At 36.7% G+C, this 27,487-nt stretch overlaps 1 protein-coding gene across 2 annotated transcripts in view; it reads right to left on the bottom strand.

The window, feature by feature from the left end:
• Positions 1-19,516, bottom strand: part of LOC149815997 (serine/threonine-protein kinase PEPKR2-like) — a 29,692-nt gene extending 10,176 nt beyond the window's left edge. Inside the window, exons 1-3 of one of the 2 annotated variants that reach the window (XM_089987116.1) lie at positions 18,984-19,516; positions 18,717-18,825; positions 17,427-18,494 (exon numbers count right to left, since the gene is read on the bottom strand). In XM_089987116.1, coding sequence (XP_089843242.1) covers positions 17,427-18,207 — 781 coding nt within the window. In that variant the 5' untranslated portion in view covers positions 18,208-18,494; positions 18,717-18,825; positions 18,984-19,516. Of the gene's footprint in view, positions 1-17,426; positions 18,495-18,716; positions 18,826-18,983 lie in introns of those variants that run through there. The other variant, XM_089987117.1, reaches the window with a different exon arrangement.
• Positions 19,517-27,487: the final 7,971 nt, after the last annotated feature.

Below are 27,487 nucleotides of genomic sequence, written 5' to 3'. Positions count from 1 at the left end.
TTGTAATGTGTAAACATAAAGAGAATTGAGAAGGGAAAGAGTATAAGAGAAAGCAAAGGATAGTTGTTTGTGAAAGTTCCCAGCATGAACGATTAGGGGATGTGTTATACTAAGAATTTTTTATGCCCAATAGATCAAAGGACAACAATACCCATGTTGTAAGGAAAGAATATAAAACTAGTAATACCCAAAGTTATGACTATAATACACATAATGAAATATGAAAATCACAACTATCTCGTTGCTCACGACTTTTCACACCTCCTATCAAACCAAGCATGGTTGTGCCAGACGATGTCCACATCTTAGAATTTGGTTCAATGAGCCTTGGCTCAATTTCTTGGTCCTCCAATTTTCCCAAACAAGATACTCGTCTATCATGTTTGATTTTATTAAGTTGTATAGAGTCCATAGATTAAAACTGGGCTGCAATTATTACAATACAATATGGATTCATCAAGCTTTTGATGGAGAGCAATCAAAAGGTGTATCCAAGTAACCTCAGTTGTCATAGATGCCACAGCACAATATTCAGGTTGTACATTAGACTTAGACACACCTTATTTTCTATTACCACATAAGACCAAGTGTCTATTCGAATAGACACAGTACCCTGAAACCGACACCTTCTATTGGAATCTCCAGCCCAACCTGCATGTGAATATGCCATAATGATGATTCTGGATTCAAAGTGAATTGAAATCTCTTATACATGAACCCCTTAGTAGATGATGCAGCACTATTTTAACCGCATCACTCACTGAGTGATGTTCTGGGTGAGATTGGGACAGTAGTTCACTGAGTATACTATATTGGACTTCATAAAAATAAGATACTGTAAGGCACTCACTATGCTCCAATATTCTTCAAGATGTGATAGTAGTGCTCCATCATCATCTCTCAATCTAGTCTCCAAGGCCATAGATGTCCCCATCAGTTTGCAATCAATCATACATGTGCACTTGAGTAGATCAATTGCATATTTATGAAGTGTTACAGTCATGAAATCAGCCCTTTTATCAATTTCAATGACCAAGAAATAAGGCAATGGCCTCAAATCCTTCATCCAAATTTCTTTATGCAAATCTTACACAATGAGAAATATGAACTTCAATGCTACTAGTAATCACTATAAAATAACATAATAGTTATGCCACGAGTCTCAAAAACAGACAAACAACACTGTTGCAGATGAACTTAAAATTTGTTTTAGCCAACTTCATAAAGCTATCAAATCAGGCCCTTGAAACCTGACTCAGACCATAAATTGATTTCTTTAATTGAAGAACTTTCCTTTGTTAGTCACCCTAAGCATACTCGGGCAGTGGTTCCATGTCCACTTCTTCTTTAAGATCCCCATGCAAGAATGCATCATTCAAGTCCATTTGAACTCTTTACTTCAAAGATCTCATGGGATAATCTTCCCTTTCCCCAAGGAATAAGTAGAGAACAACATCAAACTGATAGAAAAACCATCACCTTGATCATCATCCACTCTCATTCTTAAACACGTTTCTAAACATGTCACGAGCAGTCTCGGTCAACCAACTCCCTCGAGCTCAACTTGCCATCTCCAAGAACAATGCCCTGCCTAGAAATACATGGTTTCATCCAGAATCTCATATATCGCCATTGCATTAAGTGATGCTACTTTCAGACTCACCTTCTCACGGAGCTCTCCTCATTTTTCCAGTTAACTGTTTAGACTGTTGCCAAGTTGCTAATAAAGTCTCTAACTCCATATCCAATAGGAGAGGGATGTGAAAGTATCTTCAATAAGATACTAATATCAAGACCTTAATATTCTTGATATTAAACCCACCACGAAAGCACAATAAGAACACTTTAGAACACTTGTGCACAAAAAGCACAACCCACAAATACCTCACAAATGCACAAAGGCATAAAAACAATGGAATCGATTTATTGAGAACTTGGGCTTTGACACAAAGCCATAAGAGAATACAAGGGGAGAGCCCCTATTTATAACCACACCAAAAAGGAGCCTTGGAGGGGCTCCACTCATAGACGTTGGAGCCCCTCCAACGGTCACAAATGTGACCGTTGGAGGGGCCCAACGTCTATTTGAGTGGACCCCCCAAGGTTCGTTTAAGTACGAAAATAAAAGAAATAAAAAAATAAAGAAAAAGAAAACAAAAAAGAAATTACAAACACATTCATAAAGTGAATGTGCGTAAAATAGAGGAAAAGACAAAACTACCCCTACGACTAAACAAGAAGAAAAATATATATTTTATATATATAATAAGTAGATACATATACATATATATTAATATATGTATATGTATTACCTTATATATATAAAATATATATATATTACATTAAGTGAATAGATACATAATTTAACACCCCCCCTCAAACTTAGGGCAGGATGACCGAGAGTTTGCTAAGAAGAAAGTTGAAGCGCGGAGCACACAAGGCTTTGGTGAAGAAATCCGCCAATTGATATTCGGACGTGACATATGGAAGGTCAATGATTCCTTTGAGGTACGCCTCCCGAACATAATGACAATCCATCTCTATGTGTTTGGTCCGCTCATGAAAAGTGTGATTTTTAGCGATATAAATCGCACTTTTGTTGTCACAGCAAAGCTTGGTAGGTCCTTCAATAGTGATTCTCATGTCTTCCAGCAATTGGTGAATCCAAACAATTTCCATGGTAGTAGTTGCCATGGCACGATATTCGGCTTCAGTTGATGACAGAGACACCTTTTGTTGCTTCTTGCATCTCCATGAGATTAAGGAGTCTCCTAAGAAAACACAAAAACCAGTGGTGGAGTGACGGTTATTTGGGTCACCTCCCCAATCAGAGTCAGTATAAGCAATTAATCTTAACTCAGAAGAAGAAGACAGGAAAACTCCCTTATTAATAGTGTGCTTTAAGTATCTTACGACACGTAAGATAGCACCCATGTGAACAGAAGTTGGTGCATGCTGAAACTGACTTGTCGTATGCACCGCATGCGAGATATCTGGTCCGGTGATACTTAGATAAATCAACGATCCTACTAGTTGCCTGTAGGGAGTAGGATCAGAGAGAGGAACACCATCATCAATCTTCATTTTAGCTCCTACTATAGCAGGAGTTTCACAAATTTTATCATCTGTAATGCCTGACCTGTCAACAATCTCAGATGCAAGCTTAGTTTGAGACAAAAAATATCCTCTACGAGAGTAAGCTACCTCAATACCCAAAAAGTAAGTTAGGAAGCCTAAGTCAAACATTTCAAACTTATCCTTTAAAATGGATTTTATGCTTTTAATCCCTTTAGAATCGCTCCCAGTTATAAGCATGTCGTCCACATAAAGTAGTAGAATAACAATTCCTGCATTAGATTTTCTAACAAACAAAGCAGTATCAGTAAAGCAGGATGAGAAATCATTTTCTAACATTACGGAGTTAAACCTATCATACCAAGCCTTGGAAGCTTGTTTCAAACCATAAAGTGCTTTCCGAAGACGAAGCACTTTTCCCTTAGGATACTCCATTCCAAGAGGAGCATCCATATATACTTCTTCATTTAGATCTCCGTTTAAAAACGCATTCTTAACATCCATCTGATAGATGTTCCATTTATTAATTGAAGCAACAGTTATAAGACATCGGACAGTGACCATACGAGCAACGGGGGCAAAAGTCTCCTCATAATCAATCCCATATTTTTTACCATATCCCTTTGCAACTAAGCGAGCCTTATATCTCTCAAGGGACCCATCACTCTTAGTTTTGACTTTAAATACCCATCTACACCCTATTGCTTTCTTGTCTTTAGGAAGGTCTTGAAACTCCCAAGTCTTTGCTTTCTTAAGGGCTTCAAGTTCATTATTCATAGCGACTATCCATTCTGAGCATTTTCGTGCTTCCTCGAAATCCCTAGGTTCTATGTATGAGTGAATGGCGCTTAGACAGGCTCTATATTTTGGTGAAAAGGACTCATATGAGATGAACCTAGAAGGGGGTCTTCTTGATCTTTCGGTCCTACGAAGATTTCCTTAACTTGAAGGGGTAGACTCACTATCATATCTTTCGAGAGCACTTCTAAAAGTATTCCTATCTCTATGAGAGTAGGTTATAGGATCTCTATGTTCTTCATTGATATGTTGATCAGAATGAGTTTCATTATTATTCAAGTCATTTTGATTTGTTTCATCATCACTAGTATCATCATCTTCAGTTAATAAATCAAACAGAAAAGAATAGTCTATATTCTCGTCATTGGTTTCAAGTTTTTCGAAACCACTAACATTTTCCAAAAAACTCACATTTCTGGAAACATATAGTTTATCACTCTTAACATCATAACAGCGAAAACCTTTATGAGTTTCAGAATAACCGAGAAAGGCACAAGGAATGGCCTTAGGACAGAGTTTGTCATTTTTATCAGTAAGGACAAAACATTTACATCCAAAAACCCTTAACCTGCTATAATCAGGTTCTTTTTCATATAATTTTTCAAATGGGGAAATTTTGTTCAAGTTTTTAGATGGAAGTCTATTTATGAGATAGACAGAAGTAAGAGCGGCCTCCGCCCAAAGTTTTTTCGGAATATTTTGGGAAATGAGCAAAGTTCGTGTGGTTTCAATAATATGCCTATGTTTTCGTTCAGCCAACCCATTTTGTTGGGGGGTTTTAGGACAAGACTTCTGATGAAGAATTCCATAGTTTTCAAGATAGTTTTTGAATTCATTGGAAAGGTATTCACCACCCGAATCGGTTCTAAAAAATTTTAAATTTTCATTGAATTGATTTAAAACCATCATATGAAATGTTTTAAAAGTTGAAAAAACTTCATGTTTATGTTTAAGAAAATATATCCAACTAAACCTAGTGAAATCGTCCACAAAGATAACATAGTAAGAGAAACCTCCCTTGGATATTACCGGAGTCGGACCCCATACATCGGAGTGAACAATTTCAAAAGGTTTTGTTGTAAACATGGATCTTTGAGGAAAAGGAAGACTTCTCATTTTTCCAAGAATACATTCATTACAAACAAAATTTTCATTACAAAGATGCTTAATAAAAGGCAAATAAGAGATTTTAACAATGTTGGGATGACCCAATCTCTTATGCCATACATGAATATCTTTGTTTTGAGCAACATTACAAAATTGATTCTTGGGAATTTTAAGAAAATCAACATAGTAGAGGTCTCCTCTCCTAGAGCCTTCCCCAATCAATTTCCCGGACTGGCGATCCTGTATCCAACATTTATTAGAAGAGAATTTTATATCGCAACCACAGTCCGAGAGTTGAGAAACGGAAAGTAAATTTAAGTTTAGTTTTGGTATAAGACGAATTTTTGGGATAAAGAAGTCTTATTTTTCAAAATTGCCCATCCCTTTAATTTCAAGAGGGGTTCCATCCGCCGTTGAGACAAAGGATGGAAGACCATTTTTAGAATAATCAGAAAGAAAACAATGGCTTGGAGTCATATGAAACGAAGCACCGGAATCAAGTAACCAAGATGTCTTACCAAGAGAAGAAGAGGATGACATAGCGGCTCCAGAAATGCCTCCTTTGAGAAGAGGTTGAAGAGCATCCACAATTTGATGAAGCGAAAGAGGTTCATTTGAAGTTGAAGGTCGTTCCTCCGATTGGGATGCTAAAGCCGCGGCAAGAAATTTCTTCCATTTGGGACAATTGGGTTTGATATGTCCCAGTTCTTTACAAAAATGGCAAGTTAATTTGCTATAATCTCTCTTGCCATATCGATCATTTTGCCCTTGATTTTTGAAATGGGGCGGTTTGTAGGTCTTCAAATTATTTCCGGGTCTTGATACGGCATTAACCACTTCATAGTCATTTTGAGAAGGTGTAGCAAGGATGCTTGGGTTATTTTTACAAATCCCCATACGTGTTTCATCACCACTTAGCTTGGTGATGACATCTTCAATAGATGGGGAGGTGAAAGCCGATAGAAGAGAGGACCGAATTTGCTCAAATTCGGGTCTAAGACCATTTAGGAAGTTGAAAAATCGATCTTCCTCTAGTTGTTTGTGCCTTAATTCAATAGCTTCTCCGCTCCATTTTGGTTCGAGCATGGCAAGCTCGTCCCAAATAGATGACAATTCGGCAAAATATTCCCGAATAGATAAATCATTTTGTTGAAGAGTCAAGGCTTTCTTTTGGAGATAGTATTTGTGAGACAAGTCCCTTGAAGTATACATTTTTTCAAGGTATAACCAAGCTTCGGAGGCCTTTTTAAATTTAATGATGTTGGCATTGATCTTGGTTTCTACGGACGAAAAAATCCAAGACAATATTTTGAAGTTCTTCATTTCCCACTCATCATGCCTTTTGGAATATTCTTCTAAGGCCTTTTGTCTATCTTCTCCTTCAAGAATCTTAATTTCCCCTTTCTCTATAGTAGAAAGCTTGGGTTCGGGTTCCGATATGGAGCCTTGAACGTAACCCCAAAGGCCTTTCCCTTTGATATGGGCTTCCATATTGCCGGCCCAAACACGGTAGTTCGAACCACTAAGTTTAAACCCAAGGGTGAAATGGGAGTCTTTTTCACCCATTAGAGAGAAGAGAAGATGGAAAATAATGCGTACCTTAACGGATTTTCAATCTTTTCTTGACAAAAGTTGCTTCTAAAATATTGCCCGAAGTAAATGCTTCACTCAAAAACTTCACTAGCTTGAGGGCACGATTTTCGAGGTGCTTCACAAGAGACGAGATGCACGATCCTCTTTCTTCCAACGAGGCTCTGATACCATGTGAAAGTATCTTCAATAAGATACTAATATCAAGACCTTAATATTCTTGATATTAAACCCACCACGAAAGCACAATAAGAACACTTGTGCACAAAAAGCACAACCCACAAATACCTCACAAATGCACAAAGGCATAAAAACAATGGAATCGATTTATTGAGAACTTGGGCTTTGACACAAAGCCATAAGAGAATACAAGGGGAGAGCCCCTATTTATAACCACACCAAAAAGGAGCCTTGGAGGGGCTCCACTCATAGACGTTGGAGCCCCAACAACGGTCACAAATGTGACCGTTGGAGGGGCCCAACGTCTATTTGAGTGGGCCCCCCAAGGTTCCTTTAAGTACGAAAATAAAAGAAATAAAAAAATAAAGAAAAAGAAAACAAAAAAGAAATTACAAACACATTCATAAAGTGAATGTGCGTAAAATAGAGGAAAAGACAAAACTACCCCTACGACTAAACAAGAAGAAAAATATATATTTTATATATATAATAAGTAGATACATATACATATATATTAATATATGTATATGTATTACCTTATATATAAAATATATATATTACATTAAGTGAATAGATACATAATTTAACAAGGGAGACTTACCTAACCTCAGCCAATACCAGAATAAGTATATTTGCCACCCACTCAACATGAATCTTCATAACTGTTTGATGTTTCATGTACCTATGCATTCAACTTCATGTCAACTGCAAAATATCATGTTCCCCACTTTTAGTTGTTCTCTCAGCTGCACAACCAGTAATCAACCACATTCCATTTATCTTCTGAGTTGACTCTCTTTGTTTTTTTTATCTAATATAGGAAGACCAATATAATCATTCTAAGGGAATGCAACACATGCCACTCCCATACACAAAATTTGTGGGCATCACCAGCAACAACAATGCCTCTAATGTATGCCAAGCCTTGAACATACATGTGCAAGCATATGAATATGCAACACGTGTGTTGACACACACACACACACATAACAAAATCCCTCTATACACAATAATCATAGCCATCAGGGCTTTAGAAATGCTAAGCCTTGATGACGATAATAAGGACAATGGTATTTCTAACCTCACTTGAGAATATTCACCGACTTGTTCAACCAACAGTTTGGCAAAAGAGTCAACAGCATTAATTGTGCCCCATGTAAATTCAAAAGAAAATTTCCCTTTAGCTACCACTGTGTTGCTAGTGTTGAAATAACAAAACCAATTATATCAACATAATGGTAGCAATAACATTAACAAGAAGAGGAGGTTGGACTGAGGTACTGAACTAGTTGCAGTGTAATACTTGTAAATTTTAGACGATTATTTAAGAAAATAAAGATGATATTATGTCTTAATTATAGACTACAATTTATTTAAAATATGGATTTGGATAGAAGTAGTTGTGTGTAATAAACTTGAAATTGAATCCTCAGTTAATTAGATTTTTAATTAGAGCTAAATTGAATTTTGAAATTTTATTCAGGGTTAAATTCAGGCAAATGATAATTTAAATGAAATTTAGATTTGGATTTAATTACAATTGAATTTGGATATAGTACATGGAGTTGGATCCAAAATTTGGGTTAAATCGGATCTAAAATCCAAATTGGACATTTAGGGTAATTATTGAATTAAATAAAACATATTAAATTATTTTAATTAAGTAAAGCAATCCAAGAGGGTAGTGCGTCCCCTAGGTGGGCCCACACCAAAGTTACACGAAGCGCCTATACAGTAGGGGAAGCGTGCTTCCCGATACACGCTTCAGAAGCGCGAAACGTGGCGCTTCTGAAATACATAGGAAAGCGCACACTTATATCAAGAAGTGCATACCCCTTTAAAGGGGGGCGATTTATAGGTTTATCCTTTTTTTAAACCTTTTTTCCAAAAAAAATTAAAAGAACAAGTTTTTTAATAAGGGAAAAATAGAGATTTTGAAAAACCCGTGAAAAACAAAACTCGAAAGGGCTTTAGGGTTTTTTTTCACGATGCAGCTGAATCCAAGTCTCCTCCTCCCTTCTCTCCTCTCTCTGACAACCGATCGGCAGAATCCAGAATCCAGCGACCTTCACCGACGTCTAGCGACCTCCACCGACCGGCGATGAATCCATTCAGGTACATACTCTCCTCTCTCCATCTCACGTATCTCCCACGAAATACCTCTCCTCTCTCCATCTCACGTATCTCCCACGAAATACCTCTCCTCTCTCCATCTCTGGTCTCCCTTTCCGTTGTAAAAGAGTAGTGATAGGGCTCCGATAGTCTGGTAGGAGCAGCTAGTGCAGGTCACCTTGTGTTGGGACATTGCAGGTTCAAAACCTAATGGTATAGTTGTATGACTGGTAGGGATCTGCCTAACCCCATCTTGCCTCTCAAAAAAAGTACCAACAGTGGCTCCGCGTGCTTGGTATGAGCTGTCAGTGCACGTCTCTTTGTGGTGAGAAGTTGCTGGTTCAAAACCCAGTGGTACTTTGAATAACTGGGGTTTATCATTATCCACAATGGACTGGACACTAAGAATCAGATCCAGCAAAATATTTTCTTTTTTAATATTTGGGTTTATCACATGCTGGATGTTAATTAGATCCTGGCGTTGATCTTGGATCTGGTTTATGAACCTGTAAAGTGGCATGCATATCTATATGCTTCCATCTTATATATGAAGGTGTGTGTGTGTGTATGTACATACAGTCACACACACATTAATACTGGAAACTCCACTATTTAGATAGGCCAGTGAAAATGCTGATCATGCATCGGTATTTTCAATCCTCTTTGTTTTTCAACAAAAAATCATTATCCACAATGGACTTACGGCCTCTGCTAATGCAGATGAGGCGTCAACATTATTTATGCTATTCCTTTTTATATCTTGCATAATTATTCATTGAGTTAAGGATCATGATATCAAGCCTTATTTTTTCTCTTTGTTTTGTTCGGGTCTTTCTTTTTTCATTTTTCTTGGGCCATAAATCTAATTGCTTTATTTGTCTTTATTTATTATTTTGTTGGGAAATATGTCTTGTCCTTAGAATGCAAAACATACTAATGCATGTTATACTTTCACGATCAATGTTGTGTCTATTTTCTTTTATGTTTTTTGTTCAGGAATTAACGTGTGATTTTTGTAATCTATAACATCCTAATGGATTTGTTTCTTGTTTGATAATTTGGCTAAATAGCTTTATAGATTTTACCTTTGACTAATAGCATAGTTTCAACTTTCATCAGCCTTTTACATGTCCAATCCTCTCTCTCTCTGATAAAGAAATCATTTTTATTCATTTTTTTGTGAATTTGTGCACATATTTTCTGCTAGTATATATTAATGTGCATACATTTGTGTATATAATCAATGATTTGTGTTCTTCACTCTCCATCCTTTGTTGTTACTAATAGCTTTTTTAAAGTGTTCTAAAATGATTCATATACTTTTTTATGCAGGTATATTTGTTTATTCTTTGCTTCACTAATGACCATCACAAATTACGATCACGATAATTATGATGACGATGATGATTCTTTTTGAAATTTGGAGCATGAATCGTCTAGTGGTGTTGGGAATGACAATGCAAGAAAGGGCAAGAGGTCTTCTGATTGTCCATATCAGTTTGAGGACAGAAAAAAAAATGTATTTTGATGAGGAAGATAAAAAAGAATATGACATGGATGACTACTATGATGAAGATGACCTAGATGACGAAGCACCTAGCATGAATAAAACAACAGTATTGTGGTGCCATGTATTGAAGCAAAAGAAGAGTGGGTAAGGAAAGTAAGATGAAACTCAAGTTTTTATGTGTAGATATTTATCATGGGTCATATACACGAGTTTTTGCATATCTCATGAGAGCTCCAAAGGGACAAAGTGTTGGGATTGTTATTTTTCCCGTAATTGCAAAAACTACAGAATTGGCAAGAAAAATTAAGAAGCAAATTTGACGAGTAAAGGTTCCATCAAGTGCATTTGAGTTGAAGAGCTCAAGATCTGATAAACCGAAAGCTTATTAGTATGAGTACATCTTCTAGTGGAAGCCGAAACACCGCTGATATTCACAATACCTTTAAAAAAGTAGAAAGAGACTATGCAGATCATAAAATTATCAAGTTTTTTTGTGCAAATGGCATACCTTTGAATGTGCTTCGATCACCGTATTGAGAAGAGATGATATTTGCAGTTAGTAAAGTACCTGGATATAAACCCCCATCATATGAAAAAGCTCGAACAACATTGTTTGTCAGTGAGAAAGAATGTGTTTACAGGGAGTTAAGTGAATTTCGAGAAAAGTTTGAGTTTGGAGTTTTCATTATCTCAGACGGTTGGACAAATATAAACAACAAACACTTGATAAATATACTTGCATCAAATTGTTTTGGCTCGATGTTCTTATATGCGAGCCACTTTTCTAATGTGCAACAGTCAACTGCAAATATTGCCGAGTTTTTTAAGACGGGATTTAAACTTGTGAGGCCTTCTAATGTAATGAAAGTTATTACAGACAATGCAACAAATTGCAAGTTAGCTTGTGAAGAATTGAAACAAGCATATAAGTATATTTTTCGGTCACCTTGTGTTATGCACACACTTAATTTGATCTTCAAGGATTTAGCACATGAGTTTCACTGGTTTGGAAATACATATTTGCAAAGTAAAGAAATTGTGAAGTATAACACCAATCATTCGAAAGCATTAGCAATCTTTAGAAATAATGAAAAAATAGAGCTAATAAAGATTGCAAAAACAAGGTTTGCTTCACATTATATTACTTTGAAACGCTTGCTTGATGTGAGGGAGAGCTTGAGGCTTACGGTCATATCAAATAAATGGAGAGAGTGAAAGCAATCATGCACTAACAAGACTATGAAAAAAGGATTATTACAACAGAAACAATTGTTCTTGATGAAGAATAATGAGATTTTGTTCGTTTAGCATTATTGATTACAAAACTCATCTATAAGACGATTAAATTTTGTAATCAAGAAGGCCCTATAATTGGTGAAATGTATGAAGGCATGGACATCATGTTGGGGGAAATCAAAGACAATCTAAAAGGACAACCAGATTTGTATCAAAAAATTTATAAGATTGTCTCAAATAGATAGGATGGAATGAATGTGCATATCTTCATAGTCTAGCCCACATGCTTATTCCAAAATATTACGAGTCAGAGTATCTCAAGATCCCAGCACCAGGAGGGGGCAAACGAGTTTTTCCTAGTAAAAATTTTATTTTATCTATTTAATAAAGTTTAAAGTTTAATGATTTAATTATTTTATTATTTCATTTGCATTTTCTTGTTATAGTTAAATTTTTTTTCTGCAGAAAAGGACAATGATATCTTAGATGGTGCAATGCTCGCACTTGAAATCATATCTGCTAGAAATAAAGAGTTCTCTATACTTTATAGGTCACAACTTGTGACTTTTGCATTAAGAATGGGAAGATTTAGCTAGAATGCAGCAAGAATAGATGCATTGAATCCTACAATGACGATCCTTAATTGGTGGTGATACACCCGAGTTGAGAGCATTAGCCATTAAGGTTTCATCTCAACCTATTAGCACATCTTCTGCAGAAAGAGTGTGGAGCACCTTAAGCTATATTCACAATGTTAAAAGAAATAGGCTCAATGAAGATCGTGTTGATACATTGGTGTATATTCATTCCAATCTTCGATTGATTGACAAGTATAATTAAAGTGTTATACTTTGTTTTGCTATATTATAAAATATTTATCTATCATTGATTATTTGTTAGCAACTTAGCATTCATATTTTGTATTCTTATTATAAAAAGGTGCAACAATCGCTACAAAGAAGGACCTAGTCGAAAATGGGATATCAATCTGAAACTTTTGATTGTAAAAGAAAATACGTTGAGAGTAGAGGATATGCGTTGGAGAGATTTGGATGATAGTGCACAACAATCAAGCACTATTTCCAAATCCAAACCCAAAGATGCACAACTAAGAACTCCATTACCCCCGATAATCATACGTACAAATGAGGCTTAAGATGATACAAATCAATTCAACAGAGCTAGTATAGTACAAGAGCGACCATCAGTTCCCCAAGGCCGGATTGATCGTTTCTTCAGTAAGAGACCTAGACAAGGTATGCGTTATATGCATCTTGTATTTTTTATTTTACTTTATTCTATATATATATATATATAATTTTTTAACATATTCATTATAGGAAATGAATGAACAAAAGGCATGGTCGTGGAGGGCAAGGAGGATGTGATGATGCAGAAAGTTCTCGATCTATTGATGACTCAAAGGGGAAGAGAAAGATGACAGATTATTCTTAATTATTCTTTTAATGATGTAGTTGAAGTAGTCCAGTGTTCAGTTGCAGAATTTTTATAATTTTTGTATAAATGATTTTGGAGATCTGTTTTTGGGGTTGTGTTTCGGACATGTTAGGGCAACCCCCGTAAAAAGATGAAGGTTAAATTTGTTTTCTGCAATTTTTGGTGGATTTTACAAAATTGGGTAAACAAATATCCAAATTGTTCCCAATTGCTTATATTAATACCTAAGCCTCTATTAAATTGCTAATCATGAGAACTAATGAATAAGACTTGATTTGTAATATTTGATGCAGGTTAACTGAATATGTATCATGCATTATGAGGCATGATCTTGAAATAGATGAATGCATATGTACAACATATAATTGTGTGCCTAAGTAAAGCATACAATTGACATGTTTACATAACATGGTAGGGTCGATATGCCATGCGAACGATTGTATGTACTGTACATAGACGTGTATGATGTGCTTGTGCGATAGCATGATATAAAAGATAATGTTATTTTGCATTCATGAAGTAAATTGCATGTGATGCTATGCTTGAAATGTTCCATGTATAAGTATGGATAGTTAGCCTATCATGATTGTGGTAATGCATGTTGATTGCAGCTACTCGTAAATTGTAATAATAATGACTAATCAAACTTATGCATGTTAGTGTCATATTCATATTGTTTTATATGAACCTTGTATATGGTTGCATGTTTGCATTGGCATATTTAACAAGAGAGTCAATCAAAGAAACGAAATGTAAAATTAATTCTCTTTTAACTTACTAAAAGAGAGTAAGCATGGTACAACGGGTGACTCTGTGGGAATGCTTCTCAAGCACGGAAGGTTGCTTTGTCTCCCACCCACGGAATTAGGGGGAGACTACCATGACTTGTTCGCGGTGTGGTAGGTAACACTCATGAGGAAATACTGATATATCAGGTTGCGGAGATTAGAAGCTTTCTCGAATTTATTATCCCTTTTCCAGAAATATGACCAGTATTGGGGTGTAACGCAGGTTAATAAATCATGATTGCATGAATGAACAAGCCTGGGTCGTACCTCCAGAACTGGGTAACTTTGTGTTGTACCCACAGACTATTTCACATGGGTGACGGGTGCGGGTGCGGGTGCGGGTGATGGTGAGGGTGAGGGTGCGGGTGCGGGTGCGGGTGAGGGTGTGGGTGCGGGTGCGGGTGCGGGTGCGGCACTTTTAAAAAGTTTGGGTGCGGGGGTGCGACAAAATATAAAAAAAAAAAAATATATATATATATATATATATATATATATATATATATATTAAGTTTTAACAATTAACAACAGTAACACTAATGAAATAAAAAACAATTATCATAAGTTTTAACAGTTCAGCTCGGTTGGGCTTGTAAAAACTCGGTTCGGCCCACATTAATATAATATATCTATGTATAAACAATATCATGTTTATATTACATAGGTTTGATAGATTTTTAAGAAAATGAGCCAACAGAACTGAGTTTTTCCTAAAATAGGTATTTTTTTTAAATAGGCTTCTTTAGCCAAGATCGAGAGAGACTGAGGTACACAATAAGGGAGGAAAGATTGACTACAGAGAGAGAGGCACGCAGTATGAAAATGAGGAAAAAAATAGAGAGAGAGGTAGCCGAGAGATTGAAACGAGTGGAGAGAGAGATTGAAGGAGAGAACGAGAGAGAATAACGTACCTCAGTCGCCTGCGTCGGGGTGTCGCAGCTCAGCACTCTGCACTCGCCGACGTCGGGAGGAGAGGTCGGGAGGATTAGGGCAAAAAAAAATTGCCCTAATCCTCCTCTCCTCAGCCCATTTCATCGGGCGAGTTTTTTTTTTAAGTCCAAAAGTTGGACATAAATGACCTTGGTGCATTGATCGCACCCAGGGTCGGGTTGACTGCGCTGGGTGCCGCACTTGCATCGCGTCGCATCGATGCAGGTGTAGCACCTGGTTGGCCAAATCCCTGTGACATAGCCCACGGGTGATTGGTAAAGCGAAACAAGAATCTGGAACGCATGTAGTTAGAACATTGCATACATCATTTAAGAAAAAAAAATAATTGAAGACAAGAATTTATTCATGCATGAAGGACTCGTACAACCGAAATGGTAAGTTGATGCATTATATAAATGTTTATGAATAAGTATGATTTTGATGCAATGTTGCAAACCATAACATAAAATGAGTGTGCATGAATATGTCTTGTTGTTATGATATTTCTAATTTATAGCTTGTTGTGTGGTTATTGACTCCTAAAAAATATGCATCATTTATTGTGGCATGTTATATGTATTTTGAGCGAGACTGTGTTAATGTATGATGAAATTGTTCATGAATGCAAGTGTGTTAATTTCCTACTAAGACACGAGTTGTCTGACCCCATTAATTTAACAACTTTTAGGTTTTGAAAAGGCTGAGTGATTTTCTTCTACATAGTTGTGACATTAGACTTTGCTTGCTACTTGTCGATGTGGTCATTTTTGTTTCCTCACTTCAGTAACTTTTGGCTTTGGACATGATGTTTAGTGGTGGTTCCAGATCTGGACCATTATAGATGATTTAATTTAATTCAATGCAATTAATGATGATGTATTTTCCTTTTTGTAGTTTAATTAGTGAATGGTTTGGTACAACAATTGTAACAATCCTGAATCGAATGTTTCCGTTGGGTTTTATAAAATAAAAAAAATCTTTGAAAAATCAAGTTATAAATCGGGGGCATTACATGCAAGGTATCTAGCCAATCAAAACAAGGGGCCTATAGTCGCCACCAATTTAGCTTAAATAACAAATGAAAAGGTAGTAGCTAATATTAATGTGACCAAAGGTCATAATAATTCAATGAAAGCATAAATTCCAAATTAAGGGTGGCCATCGGGCCAGGTGCCAAATAGGCTACCGGGTACCGGCCCGTATTTGGTCGAGCTATGACTGCAATTTGCAGCCCAGGATCGAACAAAGTCGGTCTACGCCTGACCCGATCAGATAATCGGGCCCTAATCGGACCAGGCCCATGTGCAAAATGCATAGGGCCCCACAAGCCCAACCCGTTAACAAGGTCGGGCTTAAAAGGACCGGCCTGACCCAAACCCGATTGTAATTGGGTCGAGACAGGCTTGGGCCGGCCCAGCTCGATGGCCAGCCCTATGCCAAATAGATTCCTGCACATTTCTCTAATTAACCTTCCTTAGGAAAACAAAAGGTGAATAATTGAAAAAGAGCAATAGCCCTTCATTTTCACCAAGAAGTTTGTTGGAATTTGGGAAGATAAAGGAAATTTTAAAATATTGAATCTTGAAACCTTAGATTAAAAATCTTAAAAAAGAGATAACATGAACAAGATTGGTGGAACTGATGGGAAAGCCTTAAAAAATATACAACAAATATACCAAATGATTTGTTTATCGAAAGGGTAATGCAAATATCATTCTTTTGAGAAGCACAGCGATTTCGCAAAAAAGGTTAGCGAACCCTAGTCCATAGAAGTGAATGTACTATTCAGATTTATCTCACTCTATCCAAACTGGACCATAGATTCACTTGAGGGCAAGGCTTACAGATTTCTGAAGTTCAAACAAGATGGGATTTGATATCTGCAGGAAAAAACTAACAAAGACAATGATGGCATGGCAGGGATGAAGCATAAGATCCAAAAAGAAAAAGAATAGAATCTGAGAAAACCATGCAGCCTCTATTTTTTTTCTCCTTTCCCCCAAAAAAATGCATATATGTAAACAAATATATGCTGTCCAGACTAAACTTATCCCCTTCTTCTAGATTACAGGATGAAAAATCATTTGAACATTATGATTTCTGATACACCAATCCAAGAAAGATTTTTTCTTCTCATTTTCACCAAAAGAAAAAAAAATGCTGGCTCTGTGACTCTTCAATCTGGTTCACTAAATGAAGTCGGTTGTTCTGGTGGGTTCACTCAAGTTTCAAACACTTGGTTACAAGAATTCTGCAATATAAACTGTGTCCATATAGATAACATAATGCTCAGCATTCCTACATGCAGGGTAAAAGAAGACAGCACATATATGATGTATCATGTAAGATGGTAATTTCCAATTTCCACTTAGTTACTACCAGAAAAAAAATAGATAAGAAAACTTGTCTCGCCATTCAGATTTACATTGTGAAATATGGTAGTTGATACCATTTGACCAGCAGTTGTTAGACGCATCCTAGCAGGAAGAACAGTTGAACTAAGGAAGTCAGATGCCACACAAGTAGCATTCAGCAGATGAGACAATAGTTGATTTGGAAGCCAACATCTTCAGAATTATAGTTAATAAAAATGAGAGATGAAATCCAAATAAGGAATACTAATTCAAAATGTTCAGCATTGTTACCATTTGAAACTCTCATGGCTAAACCAAAATCAGCAAGCTTTATCTTTCCAGACACAGTAAGAAGGATATTCTCGGGCTTTATATCGCGATGAACAACCCCCATCTCATGACAATACTTGATAACTAAAACTAGTTCCTTCAGCAGAGTAGCAGCTTGGCACTCCGAATAGCAGCCTTGTTTTGCCATTGAATCGAGCAAGCGACCACCAGGGCAAAACTCCATCACAAGATGGAAAGACTCCAGATCCTCATAAACTGCCTTCAGTGTTACCACACTAGGGTGGCCCGACAGATGCTGCATTATTTCAACTTCTCTGTGAACAGTTTCCTCTCCATTTTTCATCAGAGTCTTGCAAGCAAACTCTTCACCGCTTGCCTTACTCCAACACAATCTGACCAATCCAAATTTTCCCTGTCCAATTTCAGGGCCCAATATGTACTCCTGTTCAAGTTTCTTCTTCCTTCCTATTTGTGTGGCAGAGTCAATACACCCCAACTTCCTCTTGAGCCCCCTCCCAAGAGGATCTGAAGCACAAGTCCGAGACCATCTGCAAATTGGGGCAGTAACAAAACAGGTCAGCTTAATGGTACCAGAACCACCAGCTTCTACTGAGGGATGCTCCTTGCACTTCTTTCTTAGGCGTGAATGATCCTCCAAAGATAAATGGGACTCAGCAACAAAGGAGGATGAAGAGTTGTGGCCAACGGATAGAATTTCTATGATTTCTGAGCGCACGAAGGACCCATTTCCTTTTCTCTTCCTTCTCAAGCATTGCACCATACTGCTTGAAAAAACTGGTGTGTCAGTAATACGAAGCCCCTTCGCTTCCTCTCCAGTCAAACCAAAGAGAACCCACTTCCTCCAATCGATCAACTAGATTATATATAATACTTTACAGAATAACTAAGTACCATTAAAGTGCACTCTCGCATATCCACAGAATTTTACAATTCCTGCCTCAGCATTCACACGCAAAGACAAGCAGGGACTCATTAAACCAACCAAACCTCGCCACTTTAGCGATTGAAAGGAACACCCCATCTCCGCAAACATTCATCGATCTGGTTCTGAAGAAAACCAATCGAAACAATAAAAGAGAAATCAGGAAACAGCATGCCGTCCCTGATCAAGACGAACGCAAGGAAATCCCCTCATCAGGGGAAAAAAATCATAAGAGAAAGAAAGCACCCCCAGAATCACCTCATTCGTGATCATATACGATAGAGAGGAAAAAGGAAGGTACTGAGATGGGGAAGGAGGGCGGGGGTAAAAAAGGAAGGTACCCACACCTGTCGACGGAACAATCCTCTTGTTCTTCTTTCTTCCCATAGTAACAACCACAGCGCTGCAAGTTCCTGTGACCGATTCTCCCCAAGTCGCAAAGATCTGGTGAAAACCCTAACAACAGCACAAAAACAGGGGAGGGTAGAAAAAATCACCGTCACGCTCCAAAAGCCCTAACCAACCGTAGATAGAAGCAGACCTCACACTCATATAGAAACGGGTGAAGCTTTAAAGATCGGATCTGAGGAGGGTTTCTTTGAGTCAATGCTTACCTTCATCTAATGTGGATGATTCAGCGGCGAGCGGAAGGAACGCGGCATCATCATTCTTCACAGTCGCAGGCCTTTTCTTCCTTTTCTTGTTGGCATCAATAACAGAGAGTTAGATCGCCGCCGACCAACATGATGCCCCTTCTTTCTTTTGTTTCGCCGATGGCAAGACAACGGCGGCCCTACCCTTCGCCGTGAGGGGCTGGCCTGCCCTGGCACAAGGTGGAACTGGAAGGTTATGATTCACACTCCACCGCCCTCACAGCTCAAGAGATGCCAAACAACACATGCATGCATGCATCAGCGTCCTAACCCATTCCCCTGACATGACACTAGAGTGGGGAAGAAGCAGATATCATAACATCATCCAAGAATCAAGATCACGAGTCGGTGTTCTTCGTTTGAAACCGGTGCTGAAGAGATTTGCAAGGAGTCCGGGGAAATACAAAACCTTTACTTCAAGGAAGATGGATTTCAAAGGAATGGTGGATTCTTTCAGTTGTTTACAAGAGGAAGTACCTCTTTTACAACTCCTCGTAATTCCTTATCATAATGTATAATTATATTGGCAAAAGATGTGGCCCAGAGTCCAATCAAATTTAATACATAAAAAAATTTAGGTATGATTCAAATTTACTAGGTTTTATTGATGCATTCATCTTTAATAAAAAAATAAATGCATAAGCGCAAGTTATAAAATATCAATCTCAAAAATGCTAAAATAATCAACCAAAAAATAATAATATAATAAAATCTACAAAAAACTAACTAGGGTAGTATGGTCATCTTTATTTAGACCAGATAAAACTCTTCAAAAATGTTGACAATAAATGAATACAAAAAGAATCGTGCTTATATTGCAAAAAATGTGTTGTCAAAATATAATGTCATCAGTAATAACAAAAGCATGATGTTCAAAATGGTAATAATTGAAAACTCTATATATATTTTGCTTGTAATGCATTTTTCTACCATTTCACTTACACAGTAACATTTGGCTAGGCGGATCTATATTCATTTGTGACTTGTGTGCTCCATTAATATTGACATGTAAAAAAGCAGAGCACGAAACTTTAAATTTTTTTTTGTGTGTGTTTTTTTTTAAGTAAGGTTGTACACAAACTAACCCAAGACATATCAGGCACCAACCGGAATACAATCGCCCGAATCCTTCTTATTGAAGTTGCCGGATCCTTAGCCGAGATTTATGCATCCCTCCATTTTCTTCCTCAAACAGCTTTCAATTTTACGTGATTTGAAGTTGGTAGATCGGGTCATGTTATTTTACAAATGATTAAAGCATAAAAACTCGTTATTTAGTTTCTGGATAATATAAAAAAGAAACAAAACAAAATCTTTAGAACAAATGTATTCATGGTCTTACTGATATAGGCATCGGGAAAAATGGGTTCTCGCCCTACCTCACCCCGTTTGGACCGAAGATGGAGGACATGAAACGGGAATAAAAGCGGAATGGTGGTTAAAATCAAAACTTGTGTGGGGGATAGACTGATGCTTTCCCCCGCCCTGCCTCGTCCCCCGCTCCCCATTAGAAAAATAACTAAAATACCTTTAGTGATGACAGTAGATCAGGGAGAAACGGGGCCCGCCTCACCCCGTTTGGATCGGAGATGGAGGCGGGGATGAAGGTTAAAATCAAAACTAGTGTGGGAAGGCGGGAATGGAAGGCAGAATTTTGATACAGGGCAGGGGTGGAGACCTTTCCCCCGCACCCCAGTCCACTGCCATCCCTATATAGGCCATTCAGCATCTTACTAGAGAACCACCCACACCCTGGCATTGACGTTGGCATTGGCAATGTAACCTCGCAGAGTGAGCAAAAAGAAAAATAACATCGTTGTAATACCAAATTTATCACACAAAACTGAACCATATTGATACTCATAAACATAATAGAAACATAATAGATCACTTTCTATTTGGAACGATCGGTACTTATCAAAGAATCGCATGATACACCTGAGTACAAATTCAAGTGTTGCTGGGGTTGAATCGCTCACTTTATTGACTCGTGGTGATTTTCAGGATAAGATCTTTATTAATGACTGAGGTATTTTCCACCAAGTTAGCCTGGATGGTGAGTAGGACCTCTTATAACATCCTGACTTTTTCAGACATTAAAAATAGATATATTTTGAGTTAATTGTGAGTTTTTCGAGTTACGAATATCCTATATGTGATAAATATTCATTTTTTGTGGTTTTGGATCTCAAATTGGATGAAATTCGGGTTTGGATCGGCCCCATTTGGATTCGGGATTTGGAAAAGATTATGGCTTTTTGGGCAAGGGCCATGTCTGGTATTTCTAACATAAAGATAAGGTATTATTGTCCTAAGAATATAAAAAAGAACTTTTGAAAATGACATGAATTTTTATGGTAGATGGTATATTGGTTATTTTGTAACATCAAAGGGGCATTTTAGGTAGGCTATGAGACCCATTTGGAATATATTTCTTCTTATGGGCAAAGTTATCCTTTATGAGGGACAACTAATGTAGTGGTGAAGCCAAGTGGCTCCACCGTCCCTCTTTACATTGTCACGATAACCCATCTTAAAATGGATATAAAAATATAGGTTAACTTTAAGATTAACCCTTTCTCATATATACATATCCTTCCTCCTCTCTACCACCCTCTCCTATACTACTAAATCGTAAGCATACTTGCCTTACTCCCTCTCGCTCACCTCCATCTTATTCTCTTCTCAAACTTCGTTGAGATTGTAGCAAGAAGGAGGGGTTGAATATGTTAAATATATTATTTTGAGGAGTTTTCATACCTTGGAGAGTTCCTTCGAAGTTAGGACGGAGCTGAAATAGTTGTTGAATTATATTTTTGGGTGTTCTTGCTCAATCCAAAAAGGTATAGTGCCCTACTCCCATGACCCCTAGGAAGTATGAGGCATGTAAACAATTATTTCTTATGCATAGTTTTAGTGACCATGTTGGGCAAAGAAGTGCTTGAAAAAAATATGTTTTATGCTTGATTCATGACTTGAAATTGGGTTTTGTCATGTTGGGTATTCTAAATATGTTTTCCTTTGAATCTAAGCTGATGATTTTTTTGGAAAAAAGTATGTTTAAAATTTTGAAATTCGATCATTTTTTATGTACATCATGCTTCATGACCAAGAATGCATGTTTTTAGCATGTTGGTATTTACATGCTCTATAAATAGTGTATTTTGAATATTTGGTTTGTTCTTTCTCACCCTAGAAGGTTGGAATGAAGTTTATGGTATTAAAACATTAATGGTTTCAATCATTAATTCGATGTTTTTGTAAAGCTATTTGGCTTTGTGAAGCACAAGAGTCGACTCTTGTACTCAAGAGTCAACTCTTGTGCTTAGTATTTGACCTCTGCTGCCTCACAAGTCCTTAGGAAGACCAAGGGTCAACTGTTGCTTTTTGAGAGTCGACTCTCATAGAGTTGGGTTGACCCCTGCTTCCCAAATGGTTGACTCATACCTTGGGGTGAGCTAACTCTTCTTTTAGAAGAATCGACTCATAGATGATGAGAGTTGTCATTTTAGTTGAGTTGACTCATGATTTTTAAAGAGTTGACTCATATTGTTAAGGATTGACTCTGTTAAAGAGTGAGTTGACTTATGTAACTAAGAGAGTCAACTCATGAGTAACATAATGCAAATTTCTTGTATTTTGGGCTTGTGTTTGGGCGGATTAAGCTTAGGATTCAAGTGAATCACCCCAAAAATAGGTTGGGAGAGTTATGTTTATGGTATTTTTTGGGTTTATTGCATGAAATTATGTTTGGTAGTCTAATGAGGGACCCGGTTTGTGTTGAAATACATGGGTACATGAGCATGCATACATGATATGATGCATATGATTGTGCATGTTTTCATTTTCAGTATTACTAATGAAAGGAGTGTTGTTTTGTTAGTAGTGTAAGTGTGGCACTATGTGATTTGCACATGTACGACTTTGGTTGTGTTTATATTTGTAATTATTGCAATACATAATATTGTACTTATGTGAGTGTGAGATTTTGGTATCTTGTATTGCAAAAATGTGCAATATGTGACTGAATGTATGACATATGAATGGTGTCAGTTAAAGTGTGGCTTGTGTGGGCATTGACCTAAGGTACCGAGAGGATACAGTATTATGCATAATAAATTAAGAGCAAACTTCACTAAAAGTAGGGTTTATGCTGGCCAAAATATGTGGCTTGATCACACTTGTCAAAGATGGACAAACATTAGCACCAACCTTGTGGCAAAACGTGTAACGCTAGTTGGTCAATTATGGACCATCCCTAGCCACATGAATTAGGGGATTGGGACTTTGATACTCGAGGCAGAGGTAGAGCAACTTCAATAAGCTAGTAGTGCATTACATTGACTTAAGAAAGGGATAAAATTCTTGTATTATGGGTTTTAGGAAGAGAGATGCCTTGGTAAAGGATTTTGAACTCTGGTGCAAGTGTTTCGGTATTTTTCAAGGGTTAAAAGATATAAAGAAATAGTTGAATAAATACCCTTAGACAGGTTGTAGATGTCCACAGGGGCCAGGGGAGTGGTGCTCTTGGATATAAAGCAGGATCATAACAAAAAGTGTATATTAAGCATATCATATAAAGCAACATAAATCAAATAAAATATTCATGCATGTAGGTTGACATGAAATGAGTTTGTCAGCTTGGTGCGTGAGGCACCTGAGGCTCGACCCCTATGTTGGAGGAGTTGACTCCATTTTAATGTAGTTATGATTTTGTTGTTCTGATAGTCAACCCTTGTGTTGAGAGGGTCAACTCCTCTTGTGTAATTGATATTATGTATTTTCAAGGGTCGACCCTTGTGTATGAAGGGTCAACTCCTTTTTGACTTATTGATGTTAGGCCTGTTTTTTAGGGTCGACTATTGGGATTGCAGGGTGACTCCTCTTGAGTTTCTTATGTATGTGTATGTGATCTTTGGTTTGTGAATCTCACCACCACTCTCCTTCTGCTTTCTCATGTTTTCACATTTTCTCGCTCTACTTTTTTCATGCTATACAAACAAGCGAAAAACTTTCTTTTAGAAAACTTCTCATGTCAAAAACTCTCATAGGCAAGACTTTCTTTTTCTTTGAGATTTTTTTTCTTTTCTAAATGTGTCATATATTTACTAATCATTTAGTAAATCAATTGACTTCCTGAATATCCAAATGATACATATGGTTGGCTTGAAGTCATTGAATGCACATGCTTTATTTCATAAAAATCTATTGCAATATGACCTTTGAAAGACATCCAAGACCTTTTGTATACTTCTTCATAGTTAAGATAATGGATTTGAGATCTGATACAAACCTCAAGAAGACACCCAAAAATCCTCTTCAAAATGGGACATCCAATAGTCCTTGTATGCCTCTACACAAGTGTCACTCAAGAAAGCTTTCTCTTAAAGAAGCTTATGAGAAGAAGAAGCCTAAGCTAAGTATGACTCATACAAGAAAAAAAAATCAAATCACATCAATTATGACTCTCATATGTGTAAGGACTTCAAGAAGATTAAAAATAATAGAGTCATCCGGTCCAAATGTAACTCGTACATAAAAGGGTTTATAAATAAAGAGAGTTACATTTTTCTCTGCATGAATTAAGAGAAAGAGAATGTTTTTTCGTTGACGTAGGTTACACTAACCAACTACATTAAATATGTGTTTATGGGTGTGTGTTTCTTATTCCAAATGTGTGAGCCCTCTTTACATGGTATCAGAGCCTCACACCCTTTAGAGATTGTTTGTATGAGTCAATTATGTTTTCTCAAGATCTGATAAAGTATGTTGATGGATCCTACCATGCGACTTTTTAGTTTGTTATAGAAGAAGAAGAAGTAAAATTGAATATAGAGTTGGTATAGAAACTAGTAGATCGACTAGATTCGTGTTACTACCATAAAGTCTGTCTTGATGCAGATTATATGTATTTTGTCTACACATGAAATTTGGATCACGTTGCAATGATCCTACATTTTTCAGTCTAGCATCTGCATCCTACAACTGAAGAAGGATCTCCAATATGATTGTAAAGAAAAAAAGAGTATGATAGAGAATCTGAACCATATCAAATTTTTTGTTGACTTGTTATATGTTGCCTATGAACCTGTATCTGATAAAAATTTGGTTATACATTAAATGGTCTCTCAAGAGACTATGAAAGTTTTGTTACCTTAATTTTCACTTATAGTTTGTTGCCCACTTTTATAAAAAAATTATGAACTCTTGTTAAATCAAGAGAAGAGGTTACAAATGTTAAACATGCAGTCTTCGCAAGGAGAGTTATCCACCACAACCTTATTTTCTCATAAAGGTCGTGGAAGAGGTGATTCCTTTGGTAGATGCAAAGGTCGCTCGAGAGGAGTTGGGCGATCTTTTGAAATTTTTCAAAACAATCAAGGTCAATCACAATATGATTGATCCCAACAAAGAGAAGAACAATCAATTTGTCAATTTTGTGGTCACCATAATCATACTACTTGCGCATGCTATCATATTTGAAAGGCATTTGCAGCTATAACCCTAAATAATATGAATGCTTCAGTGTGGTACTCAGACACAGAGGTCACACTTCATGTTACCTCTGAAGACCAAGGCATGACTAGTAAGAGCAAATTTAAAGGCTTAGATGACATCATGGTTGGGAGTGGGACACACGTACCTATTTTCAATTCCAGTAACCTTTCATTGCATTTTGGAATGAAAAGTTCATGTTAGAGGATGTTCTTCATGTGCCTTTTATTAAGATAAACCTCTTGTCAATGGCTAAGTTTACAAGTGATAATCATTGCTTATTTCAATTTGATGCTAATGAATTTTGCATGAAGGATCCTCAGAGTAGGTCTACTGTTTCAAAAGGATCGATTAAGAAAGGACTTTACCCATAGTCTGCTGAGGAACATGAAAAATAGAACCAGTCTCTTACAATTAATTTTGCCAAAGTAATAAGATGTTTAAATTTTCTGATAAAGTTTGGCATTATAGACTAGGTCACCTTTGTCATAAGGTTCTGTAAAAACTTAGAAAAGGTAAGTTTATTTTAGTTATGAATAACAAGACTGAATTATGTTTGTCTTGTAGTATCAACAAACTTCATAAGTTGCCATTCAGCAAGGCTGAATTTTCTATTGAAATTCCTTTAGAATTAATCCATGAGGACCTCTGGGGTCTTGCACCAATAATGTCACGTGAAGAATACAAGTTTGATCTATTACTTATTGATAATTTTTCAAAATTTTCATGGTTGTTCCCGCTTGTCAAGAAATAAGGTATATTCACATGTTTTATAAATTTAAAAAATATTGTTAAGAAATAAATTGAGAGTCAAATAAAGATGTTTTATAGTTATGGTGGTGGAGAATTTATTAATAACAGTTTTACAAAATGCTCATATGGTTGTGGTATCAAAAGATGGTTGTCCTGTCCACATACTCTTGAACAAAATTGTGTAGTAGAAAGAAAACATCATTATGTTGTTGAAACAAGCTTGACATTGATGTTCCATGCATTCTTGGATAACATATTTTGGGTATATGCTTTTAGAACTGCAACTTATCTTATCAATAGATTGTTACACCTAATATTGATGAAAAGTCCCCATATGAACTCCTTCTCAAATGTGTCCATGGGTATGAGCATCTGAATTTTTTTGAATGCATGTGCTTTCTATATTTAGTCTCATATGCTAAATTGAAACTTGCTCTAAGGTTTAAGCCTTGCATTTTCTCAGGATATAGTTCTAGCTATACATGTTATTTGTGCTATGATCCAATAACTAAAAAAATCTTTGTCTCAAGACATATTGTCTTTAATAATGATAAATTTCTCTATATTGGAAAGAAAGTGTCGTTCACATATCAAGAAATATTAACCTAGATTCAAAATTAGAAAGACAATTATCCAAAAATGTTGTATACAAAGTCAACCTTTAATCTTAATTATTTTGCCTAATCCCATAAATTATCATGAAACTGTTATTCCTAACCAGAATACTGCATTGTCCACCGACCTACCTAATCAAAGGCTAGGGTCACTTCACAGACTCTTGCCTATGTCGACTCCTCCTGAGGCCCCTCTCTTTGAACCTGAAAGTAAAATCCCCCTCTCCATCTAGCTTGGTTAAGCAAGTGGATCCAATGAACAAGGGCTATGATCCATGACCTCATCTCCATGTCTAAACCTTATAGTTGACCTCTCACATCAAGCTCCATCCAAAATGCATCACATGATAACTAGAACCCAAGATGAAACTATTAAACCCAAGTTATTATTTGAAACCAAATATCATATTGCTCTCCTAAGTGAGGTAAGACAAAAAGTGCAATAACCATATTAATTTACCCAAGCTCTCATTGAACCTAAGTGGTGTCAATCCATGGAAGAAGAAGTTAAGGTCTTGCATCAAAATGAACCTACGTGGCGTCAGACCATGGAAGAAGAAGTTAAGGTCTTGCATCAAAATCAAACTTGAACTCTTGTGTATC

The sequence above is a fragment of the Nuphar pumila genome, chromosome 14, assembly GCF_984573655.1.
Source record: "Nuphar pumila chromosome 14, dmNupPumi1.hap1.1, whole genome shotgun sequence".
In the NCBI taxonomy this organism is placed as follows: domain Eukaryota; kingdom Viridiplantae; phylum Streptophyta; class Magnoliopsida; order Nymphaeales; family Nymphaeaceae; genus Nuphar; species Nuphar pumila.
Note: the sequence above shows the minus strand (reverse complement) of the source record. Positions and strands in the feature narration are given on the sequence as shown.